At 39.5% G+C, this 22,767-nt stretch overlaps 1 protein-coding gene and 1 non-coding gene across 2 annotated transcripts; one reads left to right on the forward strand and one right to left on the reverse strand.

Moving 5' to 3' along the window:
* Positions 1 to 554: 554 nt before the first annotated feature.
* Positions 555 to 16,220, reverse strand: gsg1l (gsg1-like). The gene is made up of 5 exons (XM_077559804.1): positions 15,716 to 16,220; positions 9,295 to 9,342; positions 6,375 to 6,527; positions 3,330 to 3,441; positions 555 to 1,945 (listed from the first exon to the last, which is right to left on the reverse strand). The coding sequence occupies exons 1-5, from the start codon at positions 16,002 to 16,004 to the stop codon at positions 1,621 to 1,623; spliced, it is 927 nt and encodes a 308-aa protein (XP_077415930.1). The 5' UTR covers positions 16,005 to 16,220; the 3' UTR covers positions 555 to 1,620.
* trnar-ccg (transfer RNA arginine (anticodon CCG)) lies at positions 2,216 to 2,288 on the forward strand. Its single transcript has one exon. It is a non-coding gene; the product is annotated as a tRNA-Arg (tRNA).
* Positions 16,221 to 22,767: the final 6,547 nt, after the last annotated feature.

Raw genomic sequence — 22,767 nt, forward strand, 5'->3', positions numbered from 1 at the left:
ATGAGGGTGATGGGGACACAGGTGGACACAATCACCACACGAGGAAGGGCAAGTGACCAGAAACGAGAGGAGTAGACTTTTCACAATAAAACAGGAAATGACAAGACAAACACACAAGGAAAACATGACGGAGTAAACAAAGCTGAAACTAAACATGACAACGTGTTGGCCGTGGAGGCCGTCTGTCTTGACAGAAATGTTTTATATTGTGTGTATTTTTTGTGGAAATTCCAAAATGTTTCCTAAAAAAGGGAAATGCAAAAAGGCAGAATGTTCCGTGAAATATATTTTATGGATTATAGAATGTAAAATGTTGATGAATTGTTTCTTGCCATTCATCTCATCTCAATTCACAACATATCTAACATGTGACAACGTCTTTAAAATATATATAACACAATCCTGACATTCTTTAATGAGATTTTATGAATGTATTTGCTGTAAGTGATTAACAGAATATCTCTAGTAATATTGTTGGATATTTAAACATTATCCCATGCCAAGAGAAATTATTTTTAACCAAAAACAAAACAAAAACACAAGCCAGTGTCAGAAATCACTTATTGTTGTTGTTATGTAAACTGTTTACATTCATTGTCTTCAAATGGCATGTAAATAAAGTTGATTCAAAATGCTACATGTAGGAACGCAGTAAAATTCCACTTCCTTTCAAGCTGTCACTTACTTGCTGCTTTTGTGCAAAATGAAAGCAATCCCACATAAAAACTTTTATTTTCTATTAAAACAAAAACATTTGTACCCTTTTTGTCAGTACACAATATCTTGTTACACGCTATAATAAATAGCTATCGCTATCGTATTAGCCACCGTTTTGTGCTAACAATGCAAGAAGTCATCCATTTGTTATTTGTGCAAATAAACATTGAGATTTGTAAGACGCACTATTTAAAAAAGATTCATTCAGGATGTCTGCGGCTAATTGTGGCTAATGTTTGTTATTGTTTGAATGAAGGCTGACATATTAGCCAATGGTTGGGGTGACAATACAAGAAGTTTACAGTTGATTATATTTCAAATATTTTAAACATAATAAATAAACAGAGATGCCTAAAATGTACAATTTGTCATTAATTATCATAGCTAATGTTAGCTAGTTGCCTCAATGCTGGTTATAGTATTAGCATACAATTTGTGGTTACAAAGCAAAAAAAAATCTGGTTTAATATTTATAAATGGGTTTAAACGTACAAACGTAGAAATGTCTCAAATTTTAACCACAGTGTGACTGTGGCTAATATTAGCTAATGTTAGTCAGTAGGAGATTAACTTTGATTTCGGCACATTGTCATTGCTATTGTCTGTAATGATATATAGAAAATGAGTGACATTCAAATACTACACATAGCATCATAAGATTAAAAAATAGGAGAAAAAATTCACATCCTACAAAGGATCCCACACAGTGAATTGATTGTTGCATTATATATTATGTCATACTTTGTTATTACATATATAGACAGAGTGTACAATTCAAGTCTGCTTTCATTGATATTTCCATTTGTCTTCTCAAGTCATTTCTTTATAAAATAAAGGCGTCTGCACATTCAAATTGTAGTGTTCGAACCGATTCCAGATTCAGGACCACTTCCGTGACCTCCTTCAGCACTGCTCCTCCCCCAGCGAGTCCGTGTTCTCGCCCAAGTCAATGGAGGCGGTTCTCATCTTGGTCCGGACCACCCCTGGATCCGGCGGGGGCCCGGGTATGTCCCCGGGGCCCGGGTAGACGTCCAATGTGCCCGAGATGGACTGCAGGGAGCGCTCTCGGAAGTAGTGGAAGGCCTCCTGGTCCAGGAAATTCTGCTCCTCGCGGAGACCCTGCTCGAACAGTTTGCGCTTGTGGCGGAACTCGATGACCGTTTTGGTGTAGGAGTTGAGCGTGGTGACCGAGGCGGCCATGCAGCACGTGAAAGAACCCCACGCCATGCTGATGATGGGAGAAATCTCAACATAAGTACGGGAAGATTCCACTCAAAATCTACTCAGACATCTGATTTAGCTGCTCTGGTCATGGACATGGTAGAATCAGGAGAGTACATCCCAGACTTGCTATTTTTATAGTTCCAGTGGCCTATGGGGGTGTGAGTCCGACCTGGGTCACATTCTCAGTTAATGTATATTTAGGAACACTGGACTCCATTCGACCTAAACTAGTCTGAGACAATCAAGAATTTTGATTCCTGGAAAGAAAGTTACAGACCCAGTGGCCTAATGGATAAGGCATCAGCCTCCGGAGCTGGCGATTGTGGGTTCAAGTCCCACCTGGGTTATGTGGTTCTTCCATGAGCTCCATAAGCTCACCGTTGTTTTTAACTACTGAATACGACCTGACCTGTGAAATTCAAGAAATGCATTTTCCAAACCTACACTGACCCAATGTCCTCATGGACTGGATATCATCCTCTGCCACCTAGAATTGTGGGTTCACCTCATAAATGAAATTAGAGAGGGTCAAAAACTGGCTTGTGGTGGATAGAAGTAGTAGGGACTTCTTCATGAAGTTGCCATCAATGCCAACAAACAAAAACAGCTCCTTTTCTTCCACACCTTAACCCTCACCCATATTTTCCAACTGCAGCCTAACCCTAAAATCCAATTGTAGGTTGGCGTGCTAACTGACATTTGGTTCCTGAGCTTACTAAGGATAATCAAAATATTTGCTTCCTGTAACCATTGACGATATGCCCTTATCCTAACCTTAACTCAGTTACACTGACTGGAACCTAACCGCTAACCCTAAAGGCGAAGGACTTAGACTGAGAAGAATAAATCGATCAATCAACCAGATTCTCACACTGGATCATAAAGCCTAATGCTAAAGCTTTATTTATTTATTTAACTTTTTGACCATGGATTATCCAGGGCCAATAGCTTTTTGACCTGGGAGGACCAAGACTTTGTGGACAGTCACATGTAGGAGGGTGGAGGGAGGGACTCAGTTTTTCCTACGCTGACCTGAAATATTCAATTAATTTCTAGTTTCACACACCCGGTGGCCAAATGGACAAGGTTTTAAATTCTGGAGCTAAAGATTGTGGTTTCAAATTCTACCTGGGTTTCACACTGTGTCAACTACCTTTAACCCCCTAACCCTCATCCTGTTCCTTCAACCCAACTCTCACCCAAAAATGCAGTTTTGTTTGGGTCCAAGGGCTACCAGACTTTTGCATCCTGAGATCAACTGCACTTCAATAGTTCCACAGGCCCAATGGCCTAATGGACAAGGTGTCATCCTCATGATCTGGGTTCAATTTCTACCTGGGTTACACGCTCAGATTTTGGATTACTTAAAGAAATGTGTGTAAACTCACCAGAAAGACCATCCATAATCCCAGCTGTGAGGCCGCCAATCTTCAGGACCCAGACTGACAGTGATCTGAAACACTTGGGTGTACATCATGTGGGCCACCATTCCTAGAAGACCTGATACACAAACAGGTAAATATTTACACTTACAGAACACTCGAACGCATCATCATTTGTTCAAAGGCTAAATTCCAGTATTGTCCTCCTCTATTCACGGGTGTTACGGACAAAGACTTGACACTATTGGCAAAAATCACAAATAATAAATTCCCAACCAAAAATGTTCATTGTTAATGAACAATTTAAAGCCTACGTAGGACCTCAAAACACTTGAATATGATTTCAAATTCATCTTACAACACTACCCAGCAAAATTCAATAGAGGTAAATGATTTGATTCCAAAAAATGAACCAGAAGTGGAAGGGTGTCGCCTGTAAAATACCAATTCAATCTCATTTTTTATTTTCTTCAAAGGACATTTTATCCTTAGTTGCTTGACTGTCAGTCGGACCTCTGGTAAAATCTTCCGTCATGCTGCTGTTTGCTGTCAAGCCGGCTAACGCCACTGTTAACTACATTTTGTAAGGTTTTTTTTCTAATGGAAATGCTACATACATGATAGGGGTGGTATGAAGAGGTGGAAAAGGTTTCAGTCACAGGTACCAAAGACACGGCCCGCCAAAGGATAACAAGGCAGACTGAGCATGAAGAAAGATGTCCAGCCCCACTTTGCAGCTGAGCTCAGCAGTCGTCAATCAGAGCGGCTATCATTATGCTAATTAGTCATCATACGACGCCCACTGATCCATACAAGCTGCCCGACGGGGGCGTTGGATCAATTGCACGTGTGGACGTAATCATCAGTCAACATCTTAACACTCTGTCAAACGCCACCACGTGTTTTGCTAAGTGTGTGTGCGTGTGTGTGCTTTTGTCTTTGCTACATTGTGCGGCCCATACACGCGTGTTTTTCATGATTTAACTACCACCGTGAGGACCGACTTGAAATTGTGGGGACATTTTGGTGGTCCTCACAAGTTCAGACCTCTTTTTGAGGATCAAGACTTCGTTTTGGAGTTAAGGTTTGAATTGGGTTATAGGAATAGGGGTAGGCAATCATTTTTGATGGTTGGGATTAGGGGGAGGGGCTAGTAAATGCATTATGTCAATGAGATGTCCCCACGATGACACAAAAACAAGTGTTAGTGTGTGTGTGTGTGTGTGTAAGGGGTAAATAACAAGTGTACGAGATTTACAGCGGGCCATAAAGAGAGCATCATTCCTCTCCGACCTTGACGACGCATCCGCTCCGGTTTCTAGGAAACGTGCGTCACATTATTATGTGGACCGAGTGGGTTCGTAAGGGCCACGGCGGTCGGAGACGTCAGCTAACAGAGAAACACGAAAGAGACTCATTAGTGGATTACTAATTAGAGCAGCTTTGATGACCAGTCCAAAGCTGCATTCTTACAATTTAGTGGGTCTGCTACTTATTATTCATACATATATTTCTAAATGGTGTTTTCGCAATATAATCCCAAAACTGCTCCTGTTAAATTTAGGGGAGAATTTACATTTTTCTGATAGTAAATCGCTACAGTATATATATTCAGTTTTTTTTGCTTTAATTCTTTTTTTATAATTCAGCCTCAGTCAAATCTATTTCATTAGTTATGATTACCTGTTCAGTTGGTTGGTTGGTTGTTAATTGGTTGATCAAATCCATTTAATTGGTTGGTAAAATCTACTTTATCTGTTAGTTAGTTTATTACTAATGTAAGTAGTTTACTTGGTTGGTTTATTGGTTTATCAAATTTCAAATGTAAATAGTTGACTGGTCAGTTGGGGGGTTAGTTTGTTGGTTGGACATTCCAATATATTTAACTGGTTGGTCAAATCTTATTTATTAGTTGTGGCATTTGGTAATGGATTATTGAGTTGGTTAGCTGACAAACAACTCACACATTAGAAAGCAATTGGGAGTCCATTTTAAAAAGTTTGTAAATTATGTTTTTAAAATGGTAAGTCTTAGTTGTCATTTTACGTTACTCCTAATCTTTAAATCTGCCTTTTTACAAATACTCAGATAAAATATTGATCTTATTGATTATGGAAATTCCAATTCCTAGACATTATTTAATGGATCTCAAAGGAAGGCAGAGATCTTCTCTTGGTGGTCCTCTCCTCACGTGCTCAAGATTTGATGAAAAGAAGTCATAAAAGGAAGAGTCCGTTGCTCACTTCTAATGCAAGATGCTGTCTTGGCATCTGCAGAATGGTGGCAGCGATGCCAACTTCTTGTGTAAGAACACACTCACACATACACCCATGCAGACACACACGTCGTTGTGTAAGAGCCTTAAGGCAGTTCCAATCCCTGACGGACCAACACGGAGGATAACCTCTGAACTCGGATGACCTCGCACGAAGCTGCACTTCCCAATATTTCTCGACGTTTGATGCTGACAAGATGGATAGGCGACACGCAGACAAATGTTATTTTATCTCCTCCAAGCATGTAAAGCAATGGGAGAATTCGGAAAGAATGTTAACATCACTATTAATTGGTTATTTCAGTGGTCGGTCGTTTGGGTAGTATGGTGGTTGATTTATTGATCATTGGTTAGTTGGTAGTTCAGTTGGTCAGTTAGTCAAGTGTTTGCCCAGTTAGTCAGTTTAATCGGTCTTCATTATTTGGTCAGTTGGTTAGTTAATCAGTTAGGTATTGAATGGTTGGTTGAGTAAGTAGTTAAATGGTTGGCTAATTTTTTAGTTGGCTGGTTAGTTAGTTAGTTAGTTAGGAACCACTTCCTTTTGCACTTCAAGGTTAGTTAGTTAGTTAGTAACCACCTAATTTTGCACATCAAGGCTAGTTAGTTAGTCTGCACCCTCTTCCTTTTGCACTTCAAGGTTGGTTGGTTAGTTAGTAACCAGCCAAATTTGCACATCAAGACTAGTTAGTTAGTTAGTTAGTTAGTTAGTCTGGAACCACTTCCTTTGCACATCAAGTGTCGTTATAATTTAAATTAATTTGAGACTTTGACCTTACCGGACAGCACAGTGAAGACAGCGGCAAAGGCATTCAGTTTCAGTCCATCGATGACGTTGCTGGAGTGGAAAAGCTCCAAACACATCAGGCTGAAGCCGACCACTAGCAGGAGGATGTACAGGACCTCAGACACCACGGACAGCCACAGCACGCCTGACACAACACGCACAACTAATTAGGGAATCTTCAAAAGGATTGGGAAAAAGTGATGAAATTGGGGAGTTTGGACAAATGTATTGAAACATCTTTCAGTTAGATTTGAATGATTGCTATAGAACACAAATATGTGTTGTTTGCAAAAATGATGGACATGTTTAAAAAAACACAACAACTTTGAGTCCAGAGGGAATCTCGCTGTTACGCTCTCGGTTTGTTTCTTTTTTTCTCCTCCTTCACGTGTTGGAGCGCTACAAGGCTCAAGCTGTGCCATCATGACACTCACGACACAATTTTAAAAGATTATCTGATTCCACCGAGATCAGGCCGAGTTGTAACCCTGTGCGTGCTCCCTTTTGCCGTTCACTGTCACACTTCATGCACAAATGTAATGAAGAGGGATTTTTATTTAATTCTGTTTATCTATTTGCTTTTAAACACAAGATGAACAAATTTTTTATTTGATGTATTCTATTTTATTAAAGTTTTTTTTTTTTTTTTTTTTTACATCTGTTTAACATATCAAAAAATAATTACAAATTAAATTGAATTTTTTTATTAAATCAAGTATATTTCAATTTAGCCATAGTAACTTGCCCATCAGGTACCAAATGAGAGCAAGCGACACTTGCAGGCTTGCGACCGGTGGCCGATTGACGGACGAGCGAGGAGGTGAAAAGACTAGCGTGACCAATCTCCATTGATTTCACGCCAGCATTTGGAAGATTACGGTGTGACAGCGGGTCGAAGCGCAAGGACTCGCTTGCTTTTCAACAACAAATGTGACTCACATCAAAAAGTGGTCGTGGTAGCTGAGGTCAAAGAAGTTACATACATAAGATACGTGTATGATAGATAATGCATGGTAGGATGCATGTACTGTATATAGACAAGTAGGTAAATATTTTTGTTAGTATATGTATGGTATGCTATTCTGTTTTTCACATCTATTTGCTGGTAATCTTTGCACGTGTATGTGTGCCTTATTGTGAGCAGGGGCAGCAGCTTCTTCTTCTGCTGCTTCTTCTACTTGTAGCAGTGTTTTAAGGTGGTTGGCAAGAACTATTTAGGTACATTACCGCCACCTACTGGCATGGAGTGTGAAAAATACGCCTACTAACTTACTTCCCCTGAATAATAATAACCATATGCTATCTATATAAAACGTGATTCTAAATTTCCCTATGTTCTCTCAGCCAGATCTGTACACTTCAAGAAACAATGTAGAATTTGACAATTTTTACTATTATTCAATTTCTCTTTTTCCAAGAGATTAAAAATGTGTCTTCTCTCCCTGTCATGGTTTTTACAATGTATAATTACATGTTCTATTATCTTTTGTTTTCCACAGTTGAGCTGATCGGATTGGCAGGCCCAGCCTGATATCACCATAGGATTGGTCAGAGCAAGGAGGATGACTTTTTTCAACCACCTGTTGAGTGCTATCTGCGGCTCGTCCCAATTTCCCACTTCCATCTGGGTCAAGTGTTGTGTTTTGCATCCGTCATCCTGGTGTGAGTACTTTAGAGAATGCTGCGATGTTGTCTTTTGACTTGGACAGAAGCATTTTTTTTTAACTTGTCTTCCCCTATTGATTGACCTTGGTGTTTTGTTGTAAGAAAGTTTAGGGTTCATTTAGACCTATTTTGTTTGTTGTTTTGGCATTGTTCTCCCTCTGAAGCTAAAATGAATAAAACTTTAACCTCATGTTTGTTGTCGCTGGCCTTACTTAGGAATGAGAAAGATGGGGACCGTGCATAGCAGGTTATGCTTTGAGATTTTCCTAGACCAGGAACATATTACATAAACAGGTCATGGATGTAAATGATAGCGTATGACATGATATACAGTATATGTAAGGTAGTAGTGTAGATAGATTCGGTACAGTGGTACAATTCTGTAGCATAAATTTGACTCTATTTAGAGTGGGACCAAATAGACTCAGTTTTAGAGTAATATTTACACTTGGAAGAGTGCAAAATAAAGAATTGGGGGAAAAAATTCACTCAAGGGTTGAGGAACGAACTCGCGTCCTTTAGCTCGGGAGGCAGGCAATTTACTCCCTGAGCCACGCAGCTTCTGATGTGTGTTAGTATATCGCTCGTGTCAGCTGGAATCTTCATCACTCCAAGAGACCAAAAACGATGTCTTTGGTCTCTTGGAGATAAGAGGTAAGATGGGCGTAGCTCAGGTGATACTGTGGCAGTCTCTCAAGCTTAAGGTTGTGAGTTCGTTCCTCAATCCTTGAGAGACTTTTATTTTTCAATTCTTTATTTTACTCTCTTCCCAGTGTAAATCTTAGCCTACTGAGTCTATTTGGTCTCACTGTAAATAAAGTCAAATTTACTCTAAATAGAGTAATAATATTTACTCTACAGTAATGTATGATTGGATGTGCATTGGTAGGCAGATAGCGCATGATAAGATGTATTTAGTTTAATATAGAATGCATGTAATAGTATTTGATAGGATGTGTTTGATGGGTTGGTTGTACGAGGGTCGATTGTGTATGACGAGATGTATGTACCGTAATTAACTTTTAATTATTAGGATTATAAAGATAGGTGGATAGTGTATGATATGATGTACATACTATGTGTATAAGTAGACAATGTATGCAGGCAGGTAAACAGAAAATATGTATATGTATGACCCACTGATTGAATGAAGGCCTATCTTTCAGCATCGACTCAATTTGCCATCCATTTTCTGCTTTGTGATTTCCTCGAGCAGGCGAGGACGCGTAATGGCCGTCATTACTCACCTCTCTCCGAGGCGGGGGCCAGGTCAATGAAGCTGCGACACTTCTCACCTGAGATGCACAAAAAGACACGCGAGTAAAGGAGATAAACCAACGGGAGAGGCAACGGAGGACAAGGTGAGAGCGGTTGGGAATTAAGCCCGGAGAAGACGCACCCACGCATTTATTACGACAACAGAAAAAGAAGCAAAGAATCAAAGCAACATAATACTATGCACACCCTACTTTAAATATTATATACTTCCTATTTGTAGTAAAAAATAATAATAATAATATTAACTCATTCTCTGCCATTGCTATAAACGTCCAAAATTCATTTGAACTATTTCTAATAGTTTAATTTTTTTCCCCCACTTTTGTTGAAAATCGAGATTTTTTTTATTGTACATTTAGTTTTGTACATAAAATTTGTGATTAATCATGAGTTAACTAGTGAAGTCATGCGATTAATTACGATAAAAAACTTTAATTGCCTGGCGCCCTGAATTATTTTTATTTTTTTTTATTCATTCACTGCCGTTGACGACTATAAACGTCAAAAATTCATTTGAACTATTTCTAATAGTTAAATTTTTGTCCCCACTTTTGTTGAAAAGTGAGATTTTTTTTATTGTACATTTAGTTTTGTACATAAAATTTGTGATTAATCATGAGTTAACTAGTGAAGTCATGCGATTAATTACGATAAAAAACTTTAATTGCCTGACGCCCTGAATTTTCTTTTTTTTTTTTTTTATTCATTCACTGCCGTTGACGGCTATAAACATCAAAAATTCATTTGAACTATTTCTATTAGTTTAACTTTTTTTTTCACTTTTGTTAACAAGAGTATGACAACCTAGAATTTTTTATTGTACATTTAGAACATATAGAATTTGTGATTAACTGTGAGTTAATGAAGTCATGTGATTAATTACAATTTTAAAAAAATAATCGCCTCTTGCCCCTAATTTTTAATAATCTTTCTTTTAAATGAATTTATGACAGTGAACGAGTTAAAGTGAAGTCCTGCGACTATGTCACCTCAGTGGCCTAGTGGTAGAGTGTCCGCCCTGAGACTGGGAGGTTGTGGGTTCAATCCACCGGCCAGGTCATACCAAAGACTATAAAAGTGGGACCCATTGCCACCCTGCTTGACACACAGCATTATGGGTTGGAATTGGGGGGGGTTAGGTCAATATAGAACAGGTCAGATTGTTAAAATGGCAATCATCATTTTGGTTTACTGGTAAGGGTCATGGCCTCATGCTGCACACCCTTATTCCCAAATGAATTAACTCCAGATGCTCTGAGATACAATTGTATTTCAACTACTCAGTTTAGAAAGCATCATAGGATAAACACATACACATCTTTTTTTTATTAAAAGTAATATAGTCAGGTTAAATAAGCAGTAGTAAAGTCGCTCTACCCAAAGTAGACTTAGCATTATATGTTTACTGTTGACAATGGTTCACAGTTTTACACTACGATCAGAAAGTCAAATAGTCAAACAGTCGTGTGATGAAAGTACATCAACGTGTTTATGTTTTTCCAGCGCGGCGTAGTCATCCGCCATTCATCATCTCCAAGGTTAACTTGAGAAGAAAAAACAGGTGATGTCGTTGCGCCACAAATGCAGCAAGCAGAGAAAGGCGTCTGATTACCCACGTGAATGTAAAATGTAATTACGCTTCATCTTTAACCCGATGCGGTCGTATCACTTTTCAAAACCTAATGGGGGGGAGGCCAAAAAATAAATATTAAAACATCATCGTCGTACTCAGCAGCTTGGCTAATCACTGAAATTCCACTCAGGTACATGAAATCACACAAAAATCAAGGCTGCAAGCCGTAGTCAACCATTGACAACCTCTCACTTTAAAGACCCTTTACATTGAATTCAGAGATTTACACGTTCATACAAAATTGCTGAAAACGTGCAAAGTCTGAGAATTATGTACTACTGAATTGCGGAGATATAACAAACTGTTTCTCACCATTTTAGTTTGCCACATTTTTTGGGCAGGTCTAAAACGGCGCCGTGTCACAAATTATGGAGTTTGGCATGAGTCGTCCTACCCTACGATATAAGAACTTGGGCGCTTTCATTCGCATCAGGAGTTATCCGGCACAATTGTGACATGCAATTAGTTAGCCAGCTATGACTTTTCTTGCAGTTAAGCTGCTTTAGAGTGCCTCGTTGTAGGCCTACAGTACACACACATTACGAAGAGAGAGATGGAAGAGCGAGGAAGGCGGACTATGTATTGTTTTTAAGTCTGACAGCGTGTAGACTTGGGCTTCAAGCTGGCATGCTGGCATAGCTGCTTTAGAGTGCCTTTATATACTTGTGCTATATATTGTGCTTTATATACTTGCTAATTATTTCAATCATTTATAGTTAGCAAGAATTTTAGCGAGAGGCTAGTAAACGAGTATGAAATTACGTCACGCCTATAATATTTTTGTTTAAAAAAAAACACACACAAGCAAGCATATTGGTGAGAGACTAATAAAAGAGACATATAAGGGGGTCATAAAGTACTATGTTAATAAACATAAGAGGTTATCAACAATTTCAAGTTGGAACCCACCCCTCCCTCCATAAAATAACATCCTATAGTAAAAAATAAAACGGTCATTTTCATATCTGCATCCTTTTCTTGTTTCTCAGCTTTGACCTTTTCCTCTCCATGTTTACGATAAGTGTAACTAATTTCCTTTAATTCCCTAAGAGCCGCATCCCCCGCCTTGCATCTCTTCTACAGAATAAAAGAGGACACAAATTTATTTCCATGTGCCATAATGTATGCGTTGCACAGTAGAACAAATTTCCACCACCACTGCATTGACTGCCTGCAGGTAAACCTAATCATTCATATCTTGAGTGTACAAAGTAGCACATGTTAAAGACATGTGGATAATTAGAGAATAGCATGGGTAATAAAAAATATTAGCCGGCCAATCAATGCTCACACACTAACTGAACCTGTATCGCTCATTCGTAAAGCTCCCGGGGGCCACCTTGGAGAAGCTCCTAGGTGATCATTATGAATACAGATCACAGGACGGAGTACAAGGTGCGGTTAATCGTCCATTTATTGATTCTGGAACCATTTGAAACCCGTACGTTTAAATGGAGACCAAACATTGGTCCGATCAAGGACCTTAGAATGTAGAAGTGGATGGACACAAATGGACTCTTGCTCCATGCCACAAAACAAAAAAAGACATTTGTGTGATCAACACAGCACACTGAACGCACATAACCACATCTGTTGTACTGACGAAATTGACAAAAAATACGAAAGAGTACGATCAAATTCCATGGGTCGTAAGTATTGAACGGGTCTAACATTTGCCATCATCAAGCCCAGCTGTTTTTTTTAATTATTTTTTTTTTAAATCACTCTTAACTAGTGCTATCAAAGTTAAAGCGTTAACTGATTAATTAATCACAAAAAATGATCGCATTAACTCATTCACTGCCATTGACGGTTATAGACGTCAAATATTCATTTAAACTATTTCTATTAGTATAACATTTTTTTCTCCATTTTTGTTAACAGGAGTATGAAAACCTATAATTGTTTATTGTACATTTAGAACAGATCTAAAATTTGTGATTAATGGTGAGTTAACTTGTGAAGTCATGCAATTAATTACGATTTAAAAAATGAATCGCCTGACGCTCCTAATTTGTGATAATCTTTTCTTTTCTTCAGGCGATTAATTTTTTTAATCGTAATTAATTGCATGACTTCACAATTTAACTCACGATTAATCACAAATTTTAGATCCGTTCTAAATGTACAATAAAAAATTCTAGGTTTTCATACTCTTGTTAACAAAAGTGGAAACATTTTTAAACTAATAGAAATAGTTCAAATAATTTTTTTACGTCAATAGCCGTCAATTGCAGTGAATGAGTTAATCATAAATTAACAAAGATTAATCACACTATTAATTTTGACCATAGATTACTGTTTACCTTGACAGCGGATGGCTACGTGTAAGGTAGCATAGGTTGTGTTTTAGCAATAAAATAATTACATGCATTAAATTAAAGCATTTAATAAATGTTTTCGTATCACATTTAGAATATTTGTCCATGTCAAAATATTGGGGTTATAATATTTTTCCTCCATTTTAAATTATGCAAGTAATTAACTGATTTCAAAAAGAGGAAGATGAGTAGTGGATCAAAAAATGTTGAAGACGTCCTCATAACATTAAATGTCAAAAGAATAAACACATAACCAGTGCTCTTCAAATTTGGCGGGGAAAAATGTTGATAAAAAAGCCTTTTTTTATTAAGAGATTAATCGTGATTATTCAAAATTCTAAAATGTGATTAATCTGATTTAAAAAATGTATTGTTTGACAGCCCTACTCTTAACACATCCTGAAACACGGGATAACCATCTAGGATCATCTTTGGAGATATCAGGTCATGCATATGGAGGAAAATGCTTACATTTGGCCTGATTATCGGTACATGTGTTCTGTGATTATCTGGCTATTGTTCCATTGTTTCACATCACAATTACAATTACCATGTATTGTAAATATTGAACAGGCTTGCCAGTTACAAATATGAAACATTTAAAAAATAAAATAAAAACAAAACTTAGCACACACCACACCACAAGATAGTCATTTAGGATTATCTTAACAGATTTTGGGGTCATGCTGACTTTGATTGGAAAGCATGGAAAATGCTAAAATTGAGCTTCTTTATTAGTATGTGTGTACCCTGATTAAATGGCTATCATTCATTTTCACGTCACAATCACTGAATCTGTGGATCACATAACATCTTTAACATTTACGATCATCAGGCTCTGACTGTTTTTTAAAGAAATTTAGTGAGGAAAATTCATTTGAAACACCCAACACCGCAGGATAATCGCTCAGGATCATTTTTTACAGACATCTGATAATCGGCCCATGCAGTCTTTGATTGGAATAGGTCAAAAATGCTGAAATTTGGCCTGATTGTCGGTATGTGTGTACCCTGATTAATTGTCTACTGTACAGTTTCTTGTCAAAATTACAGTGTTTGTGGCTCAGCCCAACTCTGTGTTGACCACATGTGGAAGAATTTGTTGTCAATATTGAACAGAATTAAAGTTAATTTTTCCCAAGAAGATTGAGGAGGGTAAATAATAATAAACAAGATAATCGCTTTGGATCAACTTTCACAGACTTCCAATAGTCGGCCCTAAATGCTGATTTTGTTTGGAAAGGAAGGAAAAGACTGGATATGTTCCAATTACCAGCATGTGTGTGCTCTAACACCACAGGATAATCGTTTAGATACATACAATAAACAGGTATTGGCTTATGATGATCACATGCAGGGAAAAGTATTACAATTCAGTCATAATATTGATTTTTTTTTTTACCCCACACCACACTATAATCACTCAAAATTATCTTTACAGTTATCTTACAATCGGATCTATGCTGACAGAAAGGGGGGGGCGAAATGTTTGAATTTGGCTTGATTATGTATGTGTACCCCTCTTAAAGTGTTTTGTTGCTCTGACGCTGATGCATGTATCAAATACATGCAATTAGTTTCCAGTTAAATCTTTTTTTTTAGGGGGGGGGGGGCATTTTAATTTTCCTTTACTTAGTGTTGCTGTGACTCATTGGTGACTACATCCCAGCGCACGGAGGAGGTGGCAAGCCATGAGAGTAGACACGTTGGTGGACATCCAATCCAGTGAGTGACTCTCCAATTTGATAGCGTGCACTTTACTGCATGTGTGCAGCAGGGGAACACAAATAGACATACAAAGAACAATCACGTGATTTTTTTTGAAATTGTACAGAGGATGACAAAACGTCAATTTCAATGCTTTCAAATATATATAATGATTGGATTCAGCAGTAATCGTGCACTTTACTGCATGTGTGCAGCAGGGGAACACAAATAGACATACAAAGAACAATCACATGATTTTTTTAAAAATCGCACAGCGGATGACAAAACGTCAATTTCAATGCTTTCAAATATATATATATATATATATATATAATGATTGGATTCAGCAGTAATGTTTCTTTCGTCAGCACTTTTGAGGCGAAGTAACCGATGGGTTGCACAGATGCTCCGTTACGACTGAGACAAGAACATTTAAAAGAGAGAGAGAGAGAGAGAGAGCAAATTGGAGCGCAGAACTTTGTTGCAACCTGCAGAGGCAATGTTGAGTCACTCAACAATGAGTTTGCTATATGTATGTGGTCAAGACAGAACCAAGTTTGTTTTAACCTTTCCTCCCAGATTCCTTAAGCGCATCAGAGCCGTGATACGTCTGATGACGTCACACGCAAAAGTTGGTCATTGTTGACAGCTCACATGCAAACACGCGGGCACGCACATGTGTCGCTCGCGCGTCTCCACGCTGCCGCTTTTACGCACTGCTCCACCCACCTGCCTCGTGGATGTTCTCTTCGCACGAGTACCAGATTCCGGTGTGGAAGCGTCTGAAGAGGAAGCGGTCGTCCCCGGTCTCCCAGCTGTAGTGCACCTTGCTCTGGTCCGTCTCGTTGACGCCGTAGTCGATGCAGTTGTGGCGCCGTTGCGCGCTGCAGTTGGGCTTGGGCACCCGCTGCGTGCCCTCGCACCAGTACGTGGTGATGAAGGCCGTGGTGGAGAACAGCAGCGCTACCAGGTTCAGGCCCACGGACAGAAGAGCGCGGCACTTGCGCGTCGTCTTCATGGTGGCGGAGAAGGCGGCGGCGACGTGGGGTGGGAGGCGCGTCAGGCGGCGTGAGGCGCGAGCGGCATGGCGCACGGGCCAGGGAACCGCGCGCTCCTCTTATTTTACGCCCCCTGTCTTCTTAGTACTCCCGTGGCCGCTCCAGTCAGGTGGTCCTGGCGGAAGTGGAGAGTGAAGACAAGGAGGACTTGTTTGGTCCACGTCCCCGCTGCTTGTGAGTGGACTTTTTAGCACGCGCACTGGCGTCCTTCTCTCTCTCTCTCTCTCTCCCCCTCCCTCCCTTCCTCTCTCTCTCTCTCTCTCTCCCTCCCCCTCCCTCCCTCTCTCTCTCTCTCTCTCTCTCTCTCTCGCTCTCTCTCTCTCTCTCTCTCTCTCTCTCTCACACACACGCACTTACTGTATCCTACCCAAAATCCTCAAACACACACATTCGGCCAACAATCCACATACACACACTAACAAAACACACAACATGCATGAAATAAATTCACAAAAATATGCACAAAACATACAACGCAAAAACTCACATAGGACAAACTCGCAAACATAGCTACTCACACACAAAGGACACACACTGACACACACAACACTGAAGACACACAGACACACTCACACACATTTGACCTATGCCCACGTATTTATAAATGACTGCTTTGGCATAACGTATGTCTTTGTCAATTTTCACGTCAATTGACTCTGATTGCCTTCCACTAGGCTCTTTTTTTCATATGCAAAAAAAATGTTAAAATGGTCACACACATGTTGTGCGCTCATTACCAGGAATTAAAATTGCTTGTTGGTTTTTGGAAAAATTGTCTCAAGGCGTCCTGAACGATAAACTCCCAATTACTGTAATTGTAAAACCAATTAATTGCCCAGCCTGAAGCTCAAGTAATGGAATCTATTAGCTGCTGTACCTATGAGTGTCCAACAGCCTGGAAAAGGACTCCTCCCTTCTTCCTTTTTTTCTTTCCTGTCATTGGTGTAGTGTCACGTTCTGTGGAAAGTGGAAAAATCGGTGCGAAAGCATCTGCTCAATCATAGCTTGTAGAGAATGGAGGGGGGTAGGTGGGTGGAAGTGGAAGTCACAGGTGACGAGGCCTTGACACCGCCCCCACCCCACGGACAATCCATCAGCTGACATTTTACAGCTCCACCCCAAGGCCAATTCCAGACCTCTTGTGTGTGTGTGTGTGTGTGTGTGCGTGTGTGTGTGTGTGTGTGTGTGTGTTTGTGTGTGTGTGTATGTGTGTGTGTGTGTGTGTGTGTGTGTGCACGTGCGGCACTAGAAATGTAAACCCAACATGTGCGCGCGTGCGTGCGTGCGTGTATTTATTGGTGTCTGGACTAAGACCCCAAATCTCCAATCTATTCATATACCATTTACCCACCAAATCAATTCAATCCAATTTGCCCATAACAGTAAATGGTAAATGAGTACACTTAAATAAATTGAGACGCACACAGCAATTACAAATTTGTGTTGGCAGGTGAGTGTACAACGTATCCTAGGGTGACCATATTTTCATTTCCAAAAAAAGAGGACACTCAGCCGACTTCGAGATACTCAGATACAAGGTGCCATACATTCAAACATTTTTTAACATATGGCTCCTCTGTATGGGTAGAAAAAAACAAAAACAAAAAAACATGACTCTCTTTTGAAGTCTTACAAACTTTTTTATTTATTTATCTTTTTACTTTGACCGGGGTTCGTACCCATCGCCTTCGGTGTGGCAGCTCAACACTTGCCACTCAGCTAAAGTTCTGGGCCTCCATTACAGCCAGTATGCAGTCTACCAGCCACAGTAAACGTTGCAGTGCACTCACCCTCCCATTTGCCGCACAACGAAAAACGGACCATTTCAAACCCGCCCGAACGCCCGGAAAGGATGTAATAAAGTGAATATCTCCCTGTAAAACAGCCTAATTCCTCACAAAATCAAGCTAGCAATAGCAATAGCAATGCCAAACACCATATAAAGTAAAAAAGCCAGTTAATCGAAGCGCATCCACAAAGCCAATTTTTCCTTTTGCACCATTCTTTGTGAAAAGTACAGATAATTCGGTCACAACGGGGTTCGCATCTGGTAAAGTTTTGAATCCATCTGTGTTGTCCATCTATGTCGTCTGTCGAGTCTATCGTACGGCTAGCTAGCGCTAAGCTAACCTTGGAGGGTTTGTCTCTCTGGTCCAGCATCCAAGTACGCAAACTCCCTTTGATCTAGGACGGCATCAGAGGCCAACAGCCAAGTAGTGACGTTAATACACTGCCTATGAAGCAGTTTTAGTAGTGCCTCTCCTAAAGAGTTAGAGGCACATCTTAAAATGATATATCGTGCCATTCAGAGTATGTTCAAATATTAATTAAAGTGCCTAATGAGCAGCCAATAGGTAGATAATTAGGTAAATAAAGTCATTTAGTTAGTTAGTGGATTGTATTGGTGTGTACTTTATTTAGGTGACATTTGTTCAATAGCATCACATTGCACTACAAAATCCACTTAATGTACACACACGCACGCGCACACACAGACACGCCAAATGGTTCTTGCACTTAATGCTCACGATTGATACTATACTAACAGTAATGACCAGAAGAGCTACATGTTCTCAGTTGAACTATTTACTGAATGCCAGAAAGATCGATTACACAGCTGTGGAGCCTTCTTCTCTTAGCATGCGGAAGAAGGTCTAATCTATTCAAAATAGTCTCTACTCTTTTACTGTCTTGGCCCACCCACCTACACGAGGGATGGCTCAGCTTAGCCCATGTGAAAATGGGTGACCTGATGGTCTTAACTGGTTTCTGCTGGATAAGCGCGCCAGAGTCAGATAGATAGGCAAGACAGGACAGGTCACAGCGGCACAACGGCCTACCTCAAGTCACCTATCTAATCATTAAGAGGTTTAATCTAATGGATACACAGAAGCACCTGTGGGTTTTGTTTCTATGCTTAGCCAACAAGCCAGCAAGTAGTAGAAAAGGAATTGGTTCTAGGATCAGGACCTATTTTAGAGTCTGCTTCACAATTTGAATCAGTTTTAGAATAAGAATCGATTTTAGAGTCCAATTTAGGATCCAAATTAATGTTATGAACAAGAACAGTCTTTGAATCAGTTTCATTAACAGTTTTCAGTTCTAGACCAAGAATCAGATTCAGAGTCACATTTGGAGTCATAATCAGTTAAAGAGGCAGAATTCATTTGAGCATCATAATGAGTTTTAGAATCAATAATCAATATTAGGATCACAATCAGTTTTAGACTATGAATCAATTTTAAGATCCTAGTCACCTAAAGGATAAGACTCAGTTTTAATATTTTGATTTTTCATTGACTTTTCTATAGATCCTTTTTCGTGATTCCACTGATTGGTACATTGACTTGTATTATACAACTTTTAACTGTGCCAAGTCGCTGATTGGTAAATGGACTGCTTTTTATATAGCGCTTTTATCTACACCATATGGTGCCCAAAGCGCTCAACAATGCCTCACATTCAACCATTCACACACACACAAACTCATAGTGGTCGGCTGCTGCCACGCAGAGTGCAAATCGGGGCTCAGTGTTTTGCTCATGGACACTATGACATGGTCACTATGACATGGTCACCACAGGTGAGGATCAAACCCACAACTTCACGGATGGAAGACGACCACTCTACCACTGAGCCAGGCCACCCCAATACAATACTGATTGACAGAATTTGACAATCAAGTGATTGTGGAATGCTAACACTGAGCTAATGCGGCTAACGAGGCGCGTGAGGCTGCTCGTTGCAGTGTTATTTTACTAGCCATGAGCTAACATGCTAACTCAGCAGTGTGGTGTTGGATATTTTTGTGTGTGTGTTTAATTTGTTGTCTTCACGCTTTGCTGCTCAACACAGACACACGCACACTGAGACTAACAGGCTAAAGAAGAGTGAAGAGCGGTTTCCAGTGAAATGAAGCTACCAATCGATTGCACGCTCAGTTTGTCTTCGGCTTGTTCTCCGACGTTGTTTATCGGGGCTCTAAAAGACATTTATGTAAATGTCCTCCTCGGAATGAATGTGTTTAAATGTGTGGATGAAGTGCGCGCCTAAATGCACTCAACTTCATTTTACTTCCTCTGAGAGACAATCTGTTTTTGTTTTATCTTAAATGTTGCTTATACGTATTGTTGTTATTGTTAGTGCGCACCTGTGCTCATTGGAATGTTGTTTGTTGTCCACAGTGCAAATGTAGAGCTGCACTGACGCGAGGCTAGAATCCTTCTCGGTGTGAAAAGTCAACTGTGATGTCAAGGTGGCATTAATTCCCATTTGAGGGTTGACACTGAGTCAGAGGATTTAGGAGCATGTGTTGAAGGCATTGTTTCAGATGTGGAAGGGGGAAACAAATTGTTCAACTGCGACCAAAGCAGTGACCTCACATTTTATGGAGAAATTAAGGATTGGCTTTGTTTTGAGCAATAAAATGCTGAAGTTGACAAATTTGTTGCTGTGCCCAGTCTCCCCTCAGGATAGCTTCAACCTGGGAGTAGGCAGGGTAGGACGAGGTGCTATGGGTCGGCTCATAGCAGATTTGGATGTGGTTTGTGTTATTCACATGGCTTTTAGCGTAAATTGATCTCGTCTGGGTAAAACAAGCAAAACAAAAATATATTTTACAAAACGACTCGAGAGATGGTATGGTAATTCTCTCGGTCTCCTCCAGGAGCACCACGTCTGTTTTGTAAAACAAGGTAACAAACAGAAACTTATTCATCTTGAAATGAAGGGGCTACATTCAGAATTTCGTGGTTCGTTTATTCAATGAAGGATTCATATTTTTATTCAAACTCACACACTTCAGGCTGGACTTTGTAACAAAAGAAAAATGTTTATTACTATTCCTACTAACATACAAGACAATTTTACCCGCGAGCGACGTTTATGTTTGCGCCTTTGTATCATCATCCAATCAGAAGCTTTCTAACTACAGCACATGATTTTGCATAGATTTTGGCGTGTTTTAGCATTTAAATCAGTTTGGGGATCCTTGTGAGAATCAGATTTTGGATCAAAGAATTGATTGGTTGAGAATCACAATTAATTTTAGAATCTGTTAGGAATCGTAATCAGTTTTTGAATCAAGTTTAGCATCACAATCTGAATCAGAATCCGTTTTAGAATCAGATGTAGAATCACAATCAGTTTTAGAATGCATATTAAATTATAGCATCACCTTTAGAGTCCATTTTTGAATTGGATTTGAAATCAGTTAGTTTTAAAAGATGACTTAGAATCACCATCAGTTATAGAATCAATTTTAAAACCTAACAAACAAACTAGTTTTAGAAGTCATTTTAGTATGTAATCAGAATGCCTTTTAGAATAAGAATCAGTTTTACAGTCAAATTTAGGATCAGTGTAACTGGATCATAACGATTTTCAATGATTTTTACAATCAGATTTGAATTTGGAATCAAAGTCAGTTTTAGAAACACATTGAGAATCAGAATCCCTTTTTGATTCAAAACCAGTTGCAGAATCCATATTCAAATTCAAATCACCTTTTTAGAATTGATTTGTAAACCGGAATCACTTTTACAGTTAGTTTACATTGGTTACAGTATAATCTGTTTTAGAATCAGAATCACATTGAAAATCCATTCCAGAAACATAATCAGTTTTAGAAACAGAGTTCGACTCACAATCAGTTTTAAAACTAGAATCACTTTTCGAGTCACATTTAGAATCAGGTCCATTTCAAAAAACGATTTCATTAAAAAAAATAATAATAATTTGAATGAGACCTAGATTGAGAATCAGGATAGTGTTTTCCCCCCGAAAAGTTTGTCATTTTGTATATTTGTCCTAATGGGACTTCCTGTGGTGTTTGTTTGCCCAAATGCTGCTTTCCCGCCGGCTGGCGTGTCTTTGCGTGGTGGTTCATTGACTTTGACAGATTGGTCGCCAGTGTGCCGGCCCCCTAATGAGCATCATCGCCACGGTGCAAAAGTCCACGATAGCCTCGAAGAGACAAAGAAATCACTCTGGTGGCCATTTTAATTTCACAGCTGCTTCGTTCTGGCTGCAAATGAGCGACCTCTCAGGTGGAGAATGTGGCGCATACCTGCTTCACCCCTTAGTCATGGTTCTGGCAAGCACCCACAAAGGACAAGATGGCGACTGCTCTTCAAATAACAACTGCTTCAGTCTGATTGAGAAAATAGTTTCTTCTTTATTGCCTCACTAGACACATCATTAGGTACACGTAACCCTATCCAGGCTGAATTTGAACACAGTGCTTGTGTGCAGTGCATGCAGGGATCCGCTCAGGTAAATGCCTGCTCCATCCCATAATGAGTCTGTCCGAGCTGTCCCGACAGCCAATAGGTCAATTGCAATTACCGCTTTTCTTCCTTATCAGCCATCACAAAGACCAAGCCCGGCCCGCCGATTGGACAGGAAGTGACTTTATTAGCAGGAAGGAAGCATTTCTGTCAGTTTTTGCCTCAATCATTTTGTGTCATGTGATGTCAGTCAAGTCTTTGTGACGGGAAAAAGGACAACACGGAAGACTTTTCTGTGTTTTAAGACACTGATGCAAAATATTAGTCAATGTATTATTTTTATTTTCTTCTGTACGTATACTGATGCTTTTGTCCTAAAATCTACATTTTCTTCCCTAAGGTGTCCAAATGCCTTTGTCCAGAGTCCACTCCAGTGTGCCCAACTACTTCTGTTAGAACTTCATATTTTCTTCACGTTTCACTTTCGACGGATATC

This window comes from Vanacampus margaritifer, chromosome 2 (assembly GCF_051991255.1).
Source record: "Vanacampus margaritifer isolate UIUO_Vmar chromosome 2, RoL_Vmar_1.0, whole genome shotgun sequence".
In the NCBI taxonomy this organism is placed as follows: Eukaryota; Metazoa; Chordata; class Actinopteri; order Syngnathiformes; family Syngnathidae; genus Vanacampus; species Vanacampus margaritifer.